Here is an 18,950-nt window from a genome sequence, read left to right on the forward strand (position 1 = left end):
TGTCAATACACCTGGGCAACATCTCTCTAACATGTCAATACACCTGGACAACATCTCTCTAACATGCCAATACACCTGGACAACATCTGTCTAACATGTCAATACACCTGAACATCTCTCTAACATGTCAATACACCTGGACAACATCTCTCTAACATGTTAATACACCTGGACAACATTTGTCTAACATGTAAATACACCTGGACAACATCTCTCTAACATGTCAATACACCTGGACAACATCTGTCTAACATGTTAATACACCTGGACAACATCTCTCTAACATGTCAAAACACCTGGACAACATCTGTCTAACATGCCAATACACCTGGGCAACATCTCTCTAACATGCCAATACACCTGGACAACATCTGACTAACATGTCAATACACCTGAACATCTCTCTAACATGTCAATACACCTGGACAACATCTCTCTAACATGTCAATACACCTGGACAACATCTGTCTAACATGTTAATACACCTGGACAACATCTCTCTAACATGTCAATACACCTGGACAACATCTCTCTAACATGTCAATACACCTGGACAACATCTCTCTAACATGTTAATACACCTGGACAACATCTGTCTAACATGTCAATACACCTGAACATCTCTCTAACATGTCAATACACCTGGACAACATCTCTCTAACATGTTAATACACCTGGACAACATTTGTCTAACATGTCAATACACCTGGACAACATCTCTCTAACATGTCAATACACCTGGACAACATCTGTCTAACATGTTAATACACCTGGACAACATCTCTCTAACATGTCAAAACACCTGGACAACATCTGTCTAACATGCCAATACACCTGGGCAACATCTCTCTAACATGCCAATACACCTGGACAACATCTGACTAACATGTTAATACACCTGGACAACATCTGTCTAACATGTCAATACACCTGGACAACATCTGTCTAACATGTTAATACACCTGGACAACATCTCTCTAACATGTCAATACACCTGGGCAACATCTCTCTAACATGTCAATACACCTGGACAACATCTCTCTAACATGTTAATACACCTGGACAACATCTCTCTAACATGTCAATACACCTGAACATCTCTCTAACATGTCAATACACCTGGACAACATCTCTCTAACATGTTAATACACCTGGACAACATTTGTCTAACATGTCAATACACCTGGACAACATCTCTCTAACATGTCAATACACCTGGACAACATCTGTCTAACATGTTAATACACCTGGACAACATCTCTCTAACATGTCAAAACACCTGGACAACATCTGTCTAACATGCCAATACACCTGGGCAACATCTCTCTAACATGCCAATACACCTGGACAACATCTGACTAACATGTTAATACACCTGGACAACATCTGTCTAACATGTCAATACACCTGGACAACATCTCTCTAACATGTCAATACACCTGGGCAACATCTGTCTAACATGTCAATACACCTGGACAACATCTCTCTAACATGTCAATACACCTGGACAACATCTCTCTGACATGTCAATACACCTGGACAACATCTCTCTAACATGTCAGTACACCTGAACAACATCTGTCTAACATGTCAATACACCTGGACAACATCTGTGTAACATGTTAATACACCTGGACAACATCTGTCTAACATGTCAATACACCTGGACAACATCTCTCTAACATGTCAATACACCTGGGCAACATCTGTCTAACATGTCAATACACCTGGACAACATCTGTCTAACATGTCAATACACCTGGACAACATCTCTCTAACATGTCAATACACCTGGACAACATCTGTCTAACATGTTAATACACCTGGACAACATCTGTCTAACATGTCAATACACCTGGACAACATCTCTCTAACATGTCAATACACCTGGTCAACATCTCTCTAACATGTCAATACACCTGGGCAACATCTGTCTAACATGTCAATACACCTGGACAACATCTGTCTAACATGTCAATACACCTGGACAACAACTCTCTAACATGTCAATACACCTGGACAACATCTGTCTAACATGTTAATACACCTGGACAACATCTCTGTAACATGTCAATACACCTGGGCAACATCTCCCTAACATGCCAATACACCTGGACAACATCTGTCTAACATGTCAATACACCTGAACATCTCGCTAACATGTCAATACACCCGGACAACATCTCTCTAACATGTTAATACACCTGGACAACATCTGTCTAACATGTCAATACACCTGGACAACATCTCTCTAACATGTTAATACACCTGGACAACATCTCTCTAACATGTCAATACACCTGGGCAACATCTGTCTAACATGTCAATACACCTGGACAACATCTCTCTAACATGTCAATACACCTGGACAACATCTGTCTAACATGTTAATACACCTGGAAAACATCTGTCTAACATGTCAATACACCTGGGCAACATCTCTCTAACATGCCAATACACCTGGACAACATCTGTCTAACATGTCAATACACCTGAACATCTCTCTAACATGTCAATACACCTGGACAACATCTCTCTAACATGTTAATACACCTGGACAACATCTGTCTAACATGTCAATACACCTGGACAACATCTGTCTAACATGTTAATACACCTGGACAACATCTCTCTAACATGTCAATACACCTGGGCAACATCTCTCTAACATGCCAATACACCTGGACAACATCTGTTTAGCATGTCAATACACCTGAACATCTCTCTAACATGTCAATACACCTGGACAACATCTCTCTAACATGTTAATACACCTGGACAACATCTGTCTAACATGTCAATACACCTGGACAACATCTCTCTAACATGTCAATACACCTGGACAACATCAGTCTAACATGTTAATACACCTGGAAAACATCTGTCTAACATGTCAATACACCTGGGCAACATCTCTCTAACATGCCAATACACCTGGACAACATCTGTCTAACATGTCAATACACCTGAACATCTCTCTAACATGTCAGTACACCTGGACACCATCTCTCTAACATGTCAAATCACCTGGACAACATCTGTCTAACATGTCAATACACCTGGACAACATCTGTCTAACATGTTAATACACCTGGACAACATCTCTCTAACATGTCAATACACCTGGGCAACATCTCTCTAACATGTCAATACACCTGGACAACATCTGTCTAACATGTTAATACACCTGGACAACATCTCTCTAAAATGTCAATACACCTGGACAACATCTCTCTGACATGTCAATACACCTGGACAACATCTGTCTAGCATGTCAATACACCTGGACAACATCTGTCTAACATGTTAATACACCTGGACAACATCTCTCTAACATGTCAATACACCTGGACAACATCTGTCTAACATGTCAATACACCTGGACAACATCTGTCTAACATGTCAATACACCTGGACAACATCTGTCTAACATGTCAATACACCTGGACAACATCTGTCTAACATGTCAATACACCTGGACAACATCTCTCTGACATGTCAATACACCTGAACATCTCTAACATGTTAATACACCTGGACAACATCTGTCTAACATGTTAATACACCTGGACAACATCTCTAACATGTCAAAACACCTGGACAACATCTGTCTAACATGTCAGTACACCTGGACAACATCTCTCTAACATGTCAATACACCTGAACATCTCTCTAACATATCAATACACCTGGACAACATCTCTCTAACATGTTAATACACCTGGACAACATCTGTCTAACATGTTAATACACCTGGACAACATCTCTCTAACATGTCAAAACACCTGGACAACATCTGTCTAACATGTCAGTACACCTGGACAACATCTCTCTAACATGTCAATACACCTGGACAACATCTCTCTAACATGTCAATACACCTGGACAACATCTGTCTAACATGTCAGTACACCTGGACAACATCTCTCTAACATGTCAATACACCTGGACAACATCTGTCTAACATGTCAATACACCTGGACAACATCTCTCTAACATGTCAATACACCTGGACAACATCTGTCTAACATGTCAATACACCTGGACAACATCTCTCTAACATGTCAAAACACCTGGACAACATCTGTCTAACATGTCAATACACCTGGACAACATCTCTCTAACATGTTAATACACCTGGACAACATCTCTCTAACATGTCAAAACACCTGGGCAACATCTGTCTAACATGTCAATACACCTGGACAACATCTCTCTAACATGTCAATACACCTGGACAACATCTCTCTAACATGTTAATACACCTGGACAACATCTGTCTAACATGTCAATACACCTGGACAACATCTCTCTAACATGTCAATACACCTGGACAACATCTGTCTAACATGTTAATACACCTGGACAACATCTCTCTAACATGTCAATACACCTGGACAACATCTCTCTAACATGTCAATACACCTGGACAACATCTCTCTGACATGTCAATACACCTGGACAACATCTCTCTAACATGTCAGTACACCTGGACAACATCTGTCTAACATGTCAATACACCTGGACAACATCTGTGTAACATGTTAATACACCTGGACAACATCTGTCTAACATGTCAATACACCTGGACAACATCTCTCTAACATGTCAATACACCTGGGCAACATCTGTCTAACATGTCAATACACCTGGACAACATCTGTCTAACATGTCAATACACCTGGACAACATCTCTCTAACATGTCAATACACCTGGACAACATCTGTCTAACATGTTAATACACCTGGACAACATCTGTCTAACATGTCAATACACCTGGACAACATCTCTCTAACATGTCAATACACCTGGGCAACATCTGTCTAACATGTCAATACACCTGGACAACATCTGTCTAACATGTCAATACACCTGGACAACAACTCTCTAACATGTCAATACACCTGGACAACATCTGTCTAACATGTTAATACACCTGGACAACATCTCTGTAACATGTCAATACACCTGGGCAACATCTCCCTAACATGCCAATACACCTGGACAACATCTGTCTAACATGTCAATACACCTGAACATCTCGCTAACATGTCAATACACCCGGACAACATCTCTCTAACATGTTAATACACCTGGACAACATCTGTCTAACATGTCAATACACCTGGACAACATCTCTCTAACATGTTAATACACCTGGACAACATCTCTCTAACATGTCAATACACCTGGGCAACATCTGTCTAACATGTCAATACACCTGGACAACATCTCTCTAACATGTCAATACACCTGGACAACATCTGTCTAACATGTTAATACACCTGGAAAACATCTGTCTAACATGTCAATACACCTGGGCAACATCTCTCTAACATGCCAATACACCTGGACAACATCTGTCTAACATGTCAATACACCTGAACATCTCTCTAACATGTCAATACACCTGGACAACATCTCTCTAACATGTTAATACACCTGGACAACATCTGTCTAACATGTCAATACACCTGGACAACATCTGTCTAACATGTTAATACACCTGGACAACATCTCTCTAACATGTCAATACACCTGGGCAACATCTCTCTAACATGCCAATACACCTGGACAACATCTGTTTAGCATGTCAATACACCTGAACATCTCTCTAACATGTCAATACACCTGGACAACATCTCTCTAACATGTTAATACACCTGGACAACATCTGTCTAACATGTCAATACACCTGGACAACATCTCTCTAACATGTCAATACACCTGGACAACATCAGTCTAACATGTTAATACACCTGGAAAACATCTGTCTAACATGTCAATACACCTGGGCAACATCTCTCTAACATGCCAATACACCTGGACAACATCTGTCTAACATGTCAATACACCTGAACATCTCTCTAACATGTCAGTACACCTGGACACCATCTCTCTAACATGTCAAATCACCTGGACAACATCTGTCTAACATGTCAATACACCTGGACAACATCTGTCTAACATGTTAATACACCTGGACAACATCTCTCTAACATGTCAATACACCTGGGCAACATCTCTCTAACATGTCAATACACCTGGACAACATCTGTCTAACATGTTAATACACCTGGACAACATCTCTCTAAAATGTCAATACACCTGGACAACATCTCTCTGACATGTCAATACACCTGGACAACATCTGTCTAACATGTCAATACACCTGGACAACATCTGTCTAACATGTTAATACACCTGGACAACATCTCTCTAACATGTCAATACACCTGGACAACATCTGTCTAACATGTCAATACACCTGGACAACATCTGTCTAACATGTCAATACACCTGGACAACATCTGTCTAACATGTCAATACACCTGGACAACATCTGTCTAACATGTCAATACACCTGGACAACATCTCTCTGACATGTCAATACACCTGAACATCTCTCTAACATGTCAATACACCTGCACAACATCTCTCTAACATGTCAATACACCTGGGCAACATCTGTCTAACATGTCAATACACCTGGACAACATCTCTCTAACATGTCAATACACCTGGACAACATCTGTCTAACATGTTAATACACCTGGACAACATCTGTCTAACATGTCAATACACCTGGGCAACATCTCTCTAACATGCCAATACACCTGGACAACATCTGTCTAACATGTCAATACACCTGAACATCTCTCTAACATGTCAATACACCTGGACAACATCTCTCTAACATGTTAATACACCTGGACAACATCTGTCTAACATGTTAATACACCTGGACAACATCTCTCTAACATGTCAAAACACCTGGACAACATCTGTCTAACATGTCAGTACACCTGGACAACATCTCTCTAACATGTCAATACACCTGGACAACATCTCTCTAACATGTCAATACACCTGGACAACATCTGTCTAACATGTCAGTACACCTGGACAACATCTCTCTAACATGTCAATACACCTGGACAACATCTGTCTAACATGTCAATACACCTGGACAACATCTCTCTAACATGTCAATACACCTGGACAACATCTGTCTAACATGTCAATACACCTGGACAACATCTCTCTAACATGTCAAAACACCTGGACAACATCTGTCTAACATGTCAATACACCTGGACAACATCTCTCTAACATGTTAATACACCTGGACAACATCTCTCTAACATGTCAAAACACCTGGGCAACATCTGTCTAACATGTCAATACACCTGGACAACATCTCTCTAACATGTCAATACACCTGGACAACATCTGTCTAACATGTTAATACACCTGGACAACATCTCTCTAACATGTCAATACACCTGGGCAACATCTCTCTAACATGCCAATACACCTGGACAACATCTGTCTAACATGTCAATACACCTGAACATCTCTCTAACATGTCAATACACCTGGACAACATCTCTCTAACATGTTAATACACCTGGACAACATCTGTCTAACATGTTAATACACCTGGACAACATCTCTCTAACATGTCAATACACCTGGACAACATCTGTCTAACATGTCAGTACACCTGGACAACATCTCTCTAACATGTCAATACACCTGGACAACATCTCTCTAACATGTCAATACACCTGGACAACATCTGTCTAACATGTCAGTACACCTGGACAACATCTCTAACATGTCAATACACCTGGACAACATCTGTCTAACATGTCAATACACCTGGACAACATCTCTCTAACATGTCAATACACCTGGACAACATCTGTCTAACATGTCAATACACCTGGACAACATCTCTCTAACATGTCAAAACACCTGGACAACATCTGTCTAACATGTCAATACACCTGGACAACATCTGTCTAACATGTTAATACACCTGGACAACATCTCTCTAACATGCCAATACACCTGGACAACATCTGTCTAACATGTCAATACACCTGAACATCTCTCTAACATGTCAATACACCTGGACAACATCTCTCTAACATGTTAATACACCTGGACAACATCTGTCTAACATGTCAATACACCTGGACAACATCTCTCTAACATGTCAATACACCTGGACAACATCTGTCTAACATGTTAATACACCTGGACAACATCTCTCTAACATGTCAATACACCTGGACAACATCTCTCTGACATGTCAATACAACTGGACAACATCTGTCTAACATGTCAATACACCTGGACAACATCTGTCTAACATGTTGATACACCTGGACAAAATCTCTCTAACATGTCAATACACCTGGGCAACATCTCTCTGACATGTCAATACACCTGAACATCTCTGTAACATGTCAATACATCTAAACATCTCTCTAACATGTCAATACACCTGGACAACATCTGTCTAACATGCCAATACACCTGGGCAACATCTCTCTAACATGTCAATACACCTGGACAACATCTCTCTAACATGTCAATACACCTGGACAACATCTCTCTAACATGTCAATACACCTGGGCAACATCTGTCTAACATGTCAATACACCTGGACAACATCTCTCTAACATGTCAATACACCTGGACAACATCTCTCTAACATGTCAATACACCTGGACAACATCTGTCTAACATGTTAATACACCTGGACAACATCTCTCTAAAATGTCAATACACCTGGACAACATCTCTCTGACATGTCAATACACCTGGACAACATCTGTCTAACATGTCAATACACCTGGACAACATCTGTCTTACATGTTAATACACCTGGACAACATCTCTCTAACATGTCAATACACCTGGGCAACATCTGTCTAACATGTCAATACACCTGGACAACATCTGTCTAACATGTCAATACACCTGGACAACATCTGTCTAACATGTCAATACACCTGGGCAACATCTCTCTAACATGCCAATACACCTGGACAACATCTGTCTAACATGTCAATACACCTGAACATCTCTCTAACATGTCAATACATCTGAACATCTCTCTAACATGTCAATACACCTGGACAACATCTGTCTAACATGCCAATACACCTGGGCAACATCTCTCTAATATGCCAATACACCTGGACAACATCTGTCTAACATGTTAATACACCTGGACAACATCTGTCTAACATGTCAATACACCTGGACAACATCTCTCTAACATGTCAATACACCTGGGCAACATCTGTCTAACATGTCAATACACCTGGACAACATCTGTCTAACATGTCAATACACCTGGACAACATCTCTCTGACATGTCAATACACCTGGACAACATCTCTCTAACATGTCAGTACACCTGGACACCATCTCTCTAACATGTCAATACACCTGGACAACATCTCTCTAACATGTCAATACACCTGGACAACATCTGTCTAACATGTCAATACACCTGGACAACATCTGTCTAACATGTCAATACAGACGACCTGGGCAACATCTGTCTATCTGGTCAATAACCTGGACAACATCTCTAACATGTCAATACACCTGGACAACATCTGACTATCTGGTCAATAACCTGGACAACATCTGTCTAACATGTCAATACACCTGGACAACATCTCTCTAACATGTCAATACACCTGGACAACATCTGACTATCTGGTCAATAACCTGGACAACGTCTCTCAAACATGTCAATACACCTGGACAACATATCTCTAACATGTTAATACACCTGGACAACATCTGACTATCTGGTCAATACACCTGGACAACATCTCTCTAACATGTCAATACACCTGGACAACATCTGACTATCTGGTCAATAACCTGGACAACATCTGTCTAACATGCCAATACACCTGGGCAACATCTCTCTAACATGCCAATACACCTGGACAACATCTGTCTAACATGTTAATACACCTGGACAACATCTGTCTAACATGTCAATACACCTGGACAACATCTCTCTAACATGTCAATACACCTGGGCAACATCTGTCTAACATGTCAATACACCTGGACAACATCTGTCTAACATGTCAATACACCTGGACAACATCTCTCTGACATGTCAATACACCTGGACAACATCTCTCTAACATGTCAGTACACCTGGACACCATCTCTCTAACATGTCAATACACCTGGACAACATCTCTCTAACATGTCAATACACCTGGACAACATCTGTCTAACATGTCAATACACCTGGACAACATCTGTCTAACATGTCAATACAGACGACCTGGGCAACATCTGTCTATCTGGTCAATAACCTGGACAACATCTCTCTAACATGTCAATACACCTGGACAACATCTGACTATCTGGTCAATAACCTGGACAACATCTGTCTAACATGTCAATACACCTGGACAACATCTCTCTAACATGTCAATACACCTGGACAACATCTGACTATCTGGTCAATAACCTGGACAACATCTCTCAAACATGTCAATACACCTGGACAACATATCTCTAACATGTTAATACACCTGGACAACATCTGACTATCTGGTCAATACACCTGGACAACATCTCTAACATGTCAATACACCTGGACAACATCTGACTATCTGGTCAATAACCTGGACAACATCTCTAACATGTCAATACACCTGGACAACATCTGACTATCTGGTCAATAACCTGGACAACATCTCTCTAACATGTCAATACACCTGGACAACATCTGACTATCTGGTCAATAACCTGGACAACATCTTTCTAACATGTCAATACACCTGGACAACATATCTCTAACATGTCAATACACCTGGACAACATCTGACTATCTGGTCAATAACCTGGACAACATCTCTCAAACATGTCAATACACCTGGACAACATATCTCTAACATGTTAATACACCTGGACAACATCTGACTATCTGGTCAATACACCTGGACAACATCTCTCTAACATGTCAATACACCTGGACAACATCTGACTATCTGGTCAATAACCTGGACAACATCTCTCTAACATGTCAATACACCTGGACAACATCTGACTATCTGGTCAATAACCTGGACAACATCTCTAACATGTCAATACACCTGGACAACATCTGACTATCTGGTCAATAACCTGGACAACATCTTTCTAACATGTCAATACACCTGGACAACATATCTCTAACATGTCAATACACCTGGACAACATCTGACTATCTGGTCAATAACCTGGACAACATCTCTAACATGTCAATATACCTGGGCAACATCTCTCTAACATGTCAATACACCTGGACAACATCTGTCTAACATGTCAATACACCTGGACAACATATCTCTAACATGTCAATACACCTGGACAACATCTGACTATCTGGTCAATAACCTGGACAACATCTCTCTAACATGTCAATACACCTGGACAACATCTCTCTAACATGTCAATACACCTGGACAACATCTGACTATCTGGTCAATAACCTGGACAACATCTGTCTAACATGCCAATACACCTGGGCAACATCTCTCTAACATGCCAATACACCTGGACAACATCTGTCTAACATGTTAATACACCTGGACAACATCTGTCTAACATGTCAATACACCTGGACAACATCTCTCTAACATGTCAATACACCTGGACAACATCTGTCTAACATGTCAATACACCTGGACAACATCTGTCTAACATGTCAATACACCTGGACAACATCTCTCTGACATGTCAATACACCTGGACAACATCTCTAACATGTCAGTACACCTGGACACCATCTCTCTAACATGTCAATACACCTGGACAACATCTCTCTAACATGTCAATACACCTGGACAACATCTGTCTAACATGTCAATACACCTGGACAACATCTGTCTAACATGTCAATACAGACGACCTGGGCAACATCTGTCTATCTGGTCAATAACCTGGACAACATCTCTCTAACATGTCAATACACCTGGACAACATCTGACTATCTGGTCAATAACCTGGACAACATCTGTCTAACATGTTAATACACCTGGACAACATCTCTCTAACATGTCAATACACCTGGACAACATCTGACTATCTGGTCAATAACCTGGACAACATCTCTCAAACATGTCAATACACCTGGACAACATATCTCTAACATGTTAATACACCTGGACAACATCTGACTATCTGGTCAATACACCTGGACAACATCTCTCTAACATGTCAATACACCTGGACAACATCTGACTATCTGGTCAATAACCTGGACAACATCTCTCTAACATGTCAATACACCTGGACAACATCTGACTATCTGGTCAATAACCTGGACAACATCTCTAACATGTCAATACACCTGGACAACATCTGACTATCTGGTCAATAACCTGGACAACATCTTTCTAACATGTCAATACACCTGGACAACATATCTCTAACATGTCAATACACCTGGACAACATCTGACTATCCGGTCAATAACCTGGACAACATCTCTCTAACATGCCAATACACCTGGACAACATCTCTCTAACATGTCAATACACCTGGACAACATATCTCTAACATGTCAATACACCTGGACAACATCTGTCTATCTGGTCAATAACCTGGACAACATCTGTCTAACATGTCAATACACCTGGGCAACATCTGACTATCTGGTCAATAACCTGGACAACATCTGTCTAACATGTCAATACACCTGGACAACATATCTCTAACATGTCAATACACCTGGACAACATCTGACTATCTGGTCAATAACCTGGACAACATCTCTCTAACATGTCAATACACCTGGACAACATATCTCTAACATGTCAATACACCTGGACAACATCTGACTATCTGGTCAATAACCTGGACAACATCTCTCTAACATGTCAATACACCTGGACAACATATCTCTAACATGTCAATACACCTGGACAACATCTGACTATCTGGTCAATAACCTGGACAACATCTCTCTAACATGTCAATACACCTGGACAACATATCTCTAACATGTCAATACACCTGGACAACATCTCTCTAACATGTCAATACACCTGGACAACATCTCTCTAACATGTCAATACACCTGGACAACATCTCTCTAACATGTCAATACACCTGGACAACATCTCTCTAACATGTCAATACACCTGGGCATTATCTCTCTAACATGTCAATACACCTGGACAACATCTGTCTAACATGTCAATACACCTGGACAACATCTGTCTAACATGTCAATACACCTGGACAACATCTGTCTGACATGTCAATACACCTGGACAACATCTGACTATCTGGTCAATAACCTGGACAACATCTCTCTAACATGTCAATACACCTGGACAACATATCTCTAACATGTCAATACACCTGGACAACATCTCTCTAACATGTCAATACACCTGGACAACATATCTCTAACATGTCAATACACCTGGACAACATCTGACTATCTGGTCAATAACCTGGACAACATCTCTCTAACATGTCAATACACCTGGACAACATATCTCTAACATGTCAATACACCTGGACAACATCTCTCTAACATGTCAATACACCTGGACAACATCTGTCTAACATGTCAATACACCTGGACAACATCTCTCTAACATGTCAATACACCTGGACAACATCTGTCTAACATGTCAATACACCTGGACAACATCTCTCTAACATGCCAATACACCTGGACAACATCTCTCTAACATGTCAATACACCTGGACAACATATCTCTAACATGTCAATACACCTGGACAACATCTGACTATCTGGTCAATAACCTGGACAACATCTCTCTAACATGTCAATACACCTGGACAACATATCTCTAACATGTCAATACACCTGGACAACATCTCTCTAACATGTCAATACACCTGGACAACATCTGTCTAACATGTCAATACACCTGGACAACATCTCTCTAACATGTCAATACACCTGGACAACATCTGTCTAACATGTCAATACACCTGGACAACATCTCTCTAACATGCCAATACACCTGGACAACATCTCTCTAACATGTCAATACACCTGGGCAACATCTGTCTAACATGTCAATTCACCTGGACAACATCTCTCTAACATGTCAATACACCTGGACAACATCTGTCTAACATGTCAATACACCTGGACAACATCTGACTATCTGGTCAATAACCTGGACAACATCTCTAACATGTCAATACACCTGGACAACATATCTCTAACATGTCAATACACCTGGACAACATCTGACTATCTGGTCAATAACCTGGACAACATCTCTCTAACATGTCAATACACCTAGACAACATATCTCTAACATGTCAATACACCTGGACAACATCTCTCTAACATGTCAATACACCTGGACAACATCTGTCTAACATGTCAATACACCTGGACAACATCTCTCTAACATGTCAATACACCTGGACAACATCTCTCTAACATGTCAATACACCTGGACAACATCTCTCTAACATGTCAATACACCTGGGCAACATCTGTCTAACATGTCAATTCACCTGGACAACATCTCTCTAACATGTCAATACACCTGGACAACATCTGTCTAACATGTCAATACACCTGGACAACATCTCTCTAACATGTCAATACACCTGGACAACATATCTCTAACATGTCAATACACCTGGACAACATCTGACTATCTGGTCAATAACCTGGACAACATCTCTCTAACATGTCAATACACCTGGACAACATATCTCTAACATGTCAATACACCTGGACAACATCTCTCTAACATGTCAATACACCTGGACAACATCTGTCTAACATGTCAATACACCTGGACAACATCTCTCTAACATGTCAATACACCTGGACAACATCTGTCTAACATGTCAATACACCTGGACAACATCTCTCTAACATGTCAATACACCTGGGCAACATCTGTCTAACATGTCAATTCACCTGGACAACATCTCTCTAACATGTCAATACACCTGGACAACATCTGTCTAACATGTCAATACACCTGGACAACATCTCTCTAACATGTCAATACACCTGGACAACATCTGTCTAACATGTCAATACACCTGGACAACTTTCTCTAACATGTCAATACACCTGGGCAACATCTGTCTAACATGTCAATTCACCTGGACAACATCTGTCTAACATGTTAATACACCTGGACAACATCTGTCTAACATGTCAATACACCTGGACAACCACTCTCTAACATGTCAATACACCTGGGCAACATCTGTCTAACATGTCAATTCACCTGGACAACATCTCTCTAACATGTCAATACACCTGGACAACATCTCTCTAACATGTCAATACACCTGGACAACATCTCTCTAACATGTCAATACACCTGGACAATATCTGAAACAATTTCTAACACACAGACACCTGGAAACCTCTTTCTAGTACAGACACCTGGAAACCTCTTTCTAATACAGACACATGGAAACCTCTTTCTAATACAGACACCTGGAAACCTCTTTCTAATACACAGACACCTGGAAACCTCTTTCTAATACAGACACCTGGGAACCTCTTTCTAGTACAGACACCTGGGATCCTCTTTCTAATACACAGACACCTGGAAACCTCTTTCTAATACACAGACACCTGGGAACCTCTTTCTAGTACAGAGACACCTGGAAACCTCTTTCTAATACAGACACCTGGAAACCTCTTTCTAATACACAGACACCTGGAAACCTCTTTCTAATACAGACACCTGGAAACCTCTTTCTAATACAGAGACACCTGGGAACCTCTTTCTAGTACAGACACCTGGAAACCTCTTTCTAATACAGACACATGGAAACCTCTTTCTAATACAGACACCTGGAAACCTCTTTCTAATACAGACACCTGGAAACCTCTTTCTAATACACAGACACCTGGAAACCTCTTTCTAATACAGACACCTGGAAACCTCTTTCTAATACAGAGACACCTGGAAAACTCTCTCAAACACAGGAATATGTAGAAAGACAATGCCAGGTTGTCATAGACACCAAATTCTGTGTCAACTCTATCTTTTTAATTTTGACGAATTGCATTGAGTAGCCCTCACTAACAGCTCGTCTTTTTGTCTTTATGGAAAGGACTGTCTTTGTTCTAAGCACCTTGCTTGTGGGGTGTGGATGGTTTTCCTGTCTTGGGGATGTATAGTCATTCAAAATAACAGAGGGGATGAGGGGTGAAGACAGTTTCCATGATGAGGGGAGGTAGAATTCTCACCACGGGCTGTTTCATAGTGTGTGTTTGTGTGTGTGTATATGTCTTTCGTATGTCTTTTTGTGATTCTGCCTGTCTCCCTTTCTACCTGGCTGTGGTCTGAGAGGTGAGACTCTCCCTGCTGGGTATTATTCTTGCCTCTTGTTGTTGAAGTGTGATGCTATGGTCTCCTAATGTTCACACACCCCTCGTATTTCACCCCTCTGTCTCTGTACTCTGTACCAGACCTAGACCTCAGAGTGTGTTTCAGTGCATTCATTTATTTCTGCTTCGGCCCACTGTGTCTGGTTCCTGGCACAGAGACTACTGGAGGCTTCTATATGTTTCTGGGCTGCTGAGGGAAGGGGTTAGAGGTTAAAAGTCACTGTCTGTTTCCACCAAGCAGAGATATCAGACAGCCTCTATTGGCCTCAGGTTCAGTCACGGGTCTGGGTCTGTGCCAGGGTTGCAGGGTGTGTGTAAGTAGTAAGAAGCCTTGGCTTATAGGTCAGAGTTATTTCTCCTGGTTCCGTAGCGTGAGGCAGCTTGATGTACAACTACTCTCCCTGGACAGGACGTTTGTGTGTCCCAGGGCCTTACCACCAATGTATCGACTTAACACTGAGTGCCAAGCAGAGAGGCATCAGGTCCCATTTCTACAGTCTTTGATTTGGCCAGGGATTGAACTCACAACCTTCCAATCTGAGGGCAGACACTCTAACCACAATGTCACTGAGTGTACAAATGTGTCTGACTGTATGTTGTCCCTGGAATGTTTGTTTGTTAGCTAATACACATATTGGACCAAGCATGACTAAATTAGAATGTTTTGGTGGTTCTGACTGGGGATCTAGACAGGGACTCCACTCTATAAAATAGAACCACACATCCAATAGACTTTATAGTCTGAGATTTCTAGGTACAGTCTTAAAAAAAAAGGGTTACAAAAGGGTTCTCCGGCTCTTCCCATAGCATAACCCTTTTTGGTTCCAGATAGAACCCTTTTTGGTTCCAGGTAGAACCATTTTTGGTTCCAGGTAGAACTCTTTTGGGTTCCATCTAGAAACCTCTGTGGAAAGGGTTCTACCTGGAACCAAAAAGGGTTCTACAAAGGGTTCTCCTATGGGGACAGCCGAAGAACCCTTTTACATTCTCGATAGCACCAGAGATCGGGTTAGTATTATCTTAAGATAATGATGAGGTAAGCAGTTAAGTCATCCTCCTCATCTTTCGTTAGATAGTACTGTATATGAACCACCTGTGTGAGTATGCACTGCAACTCATTGTGAATACATAGGAATCATGAGCTAGTGTGAATGTTTATGGCAAGTCTATAGGTGTCAGACCCGAAACATATTAGATAAAGCTGGTTTAAGGAGTTGTTACCATGGTAATGTATATCTACATTCCACTCTCTTCCTTTCAGTATGTTGTACATTAGGCCTATCAGACTTCATGTGTGTGTCCCAAATGGCACCACATGCCCTACATAGTACACTACTTTTGACCATAGCCGAATAGACCCTAATCAAAAGGAGTGCACTAGGGGATAATGTGTGATTTTGGCCTATGACTGTACTGTACTGTATGTGTGTTTGTCCAGCTACTAGTTGTTTCAGGTGGCTATGGCACACCTCCCCGCAGTGACTCAGCACAGCACAGACAGTAGAAATGCTCTCTTTCAGTGGATCACAAAAATGTTTATGCGGTCATGTTTCAATATCTACTTATCACGCCCATCAGACTGGTTAGTATTCACTCCCCCTGGTTCCTTAGGACTAAAAATTGACATTTTTCTGTGATCTGTTGCCTTAAAAGGCCCCTTCTTCATCCCTTCATTCTCTCTCCTCTCTCTCTCTCTTTTCCCTCTCCCTTTGCCAAGTCCCGTGATCATCTTGTTCAGTCTCTCCATGAGGAATTAGGCTATACAGTGTAGCTTCTTATACATGTTTTATTTTTTAAAATGTTCTCTCTATATTGACTGTTGGCGTTCCTTGTTCCTTCCGTTAATTCAGCCTCATTACTTCACAACAGTGGACAACGGTCAGTTGTGCTTTTGTACAGTAAATTACATCAATCACTTGAACTACAGTCTGTGCAGTACACTAGTAGACTTCCAATTATTATAATGAATAAAATGTGGCACCATTATCGATGAATCTAAAGCAGTGTTCTGAGTTCTGACCCCTGTCCATTCTAACTTGAACTCTTGTACCCTCTCTGGGCTGCCCTCTTCATTCATCTTCCCCCTCTTTATCTGCTCCTCTCTCTCTGCTCTTCTCCCCCTCCCCTTCTCTACCTCCTACAGCACGTGTGGAACCACTGGCCGTTGGGAGTGTGAGCAGCATGCCTGTCTGATAGAGAATGATATGATCCAGGCTGTCAACAGAGGAAACTTTGGGTAAGGGCACTTAAAAAAAAAACTCTTAAGGGTTCGACCCTTTTTTTAAATGTTCTCCTAAAATGACATACCCAAATCTAACTGCCTGTAGCTCAGGCCCTTAAAGCAAGGATATGCATATTCTCATATTCTTGGTACCATTTGAAAGGAAACACTTTGAAGTTTGTGGAAATGTGAAAGGAATGTAGGAGAATATAACACATTTGATCTGGTTAAAGATAATACAAAGAAAAAAACAACCGATGTTTTGTATTTTTTTTTTACCATCATCTTTGTTGTTTTGTAAGTTTGTTTTAGTGTTCTTTCTTCATTAAATATAGAACATGTATTCATATCACGCTGCGCTTTGGTCCGCTTCTTACGACGATCGTGACAGTAATAGCTACTGTAATTTCCGGACTATAAGCCGCTACTTTTTTCCCACACGTTGAACCTCGCGGTTTATACAATGACTCGGCTAATTTATGGATTTTTCCCGCTTTCACAAGATTCATGCCGCCAAAAAACTGAGCACCGTCACATAATG

General features: G+C 41.0%; 1 protein-coding gene across 1 annotated transcript in view; it reads left to right on the top strand.

Annotated features, from left to right (window-relative positions):
- Nucleotides 1-18,950, top strand: part of LOC135551842 (tubulointerstitial nephritis antigen-like) — an 83,396-nt gene that overhangs the window by 28,392 nt on the left and 36,054 nt on the right. The window contains exon 4 of the mRNA XM_064983092.1: nt 18,332-18,424. Within this exon, the coding sequence (XP_064839164.1) occupies nt 18,332-18,424 (93 nt within the window). The remainder of the gene's footprint in view (nt 1-18,331; nt 18,425-18,950) is intronic.

The sequence above is a fragment of the Oncorhynchus masou genome, chromosome 13, assembly GCF_036934945.1.
Source record: "Oncorhynchus masou masou isolate Uvic2021 chromosome 13, UVic_Omas_1.1, whole genome shotgun sequence".
Classification (NCBI taxonomy): Eukaryota; Metazoa; Chordata; class Actinopteri; order Salmoniformes; family Salmonidae; genus Oncorhynchus; species Oncorhynchus masou.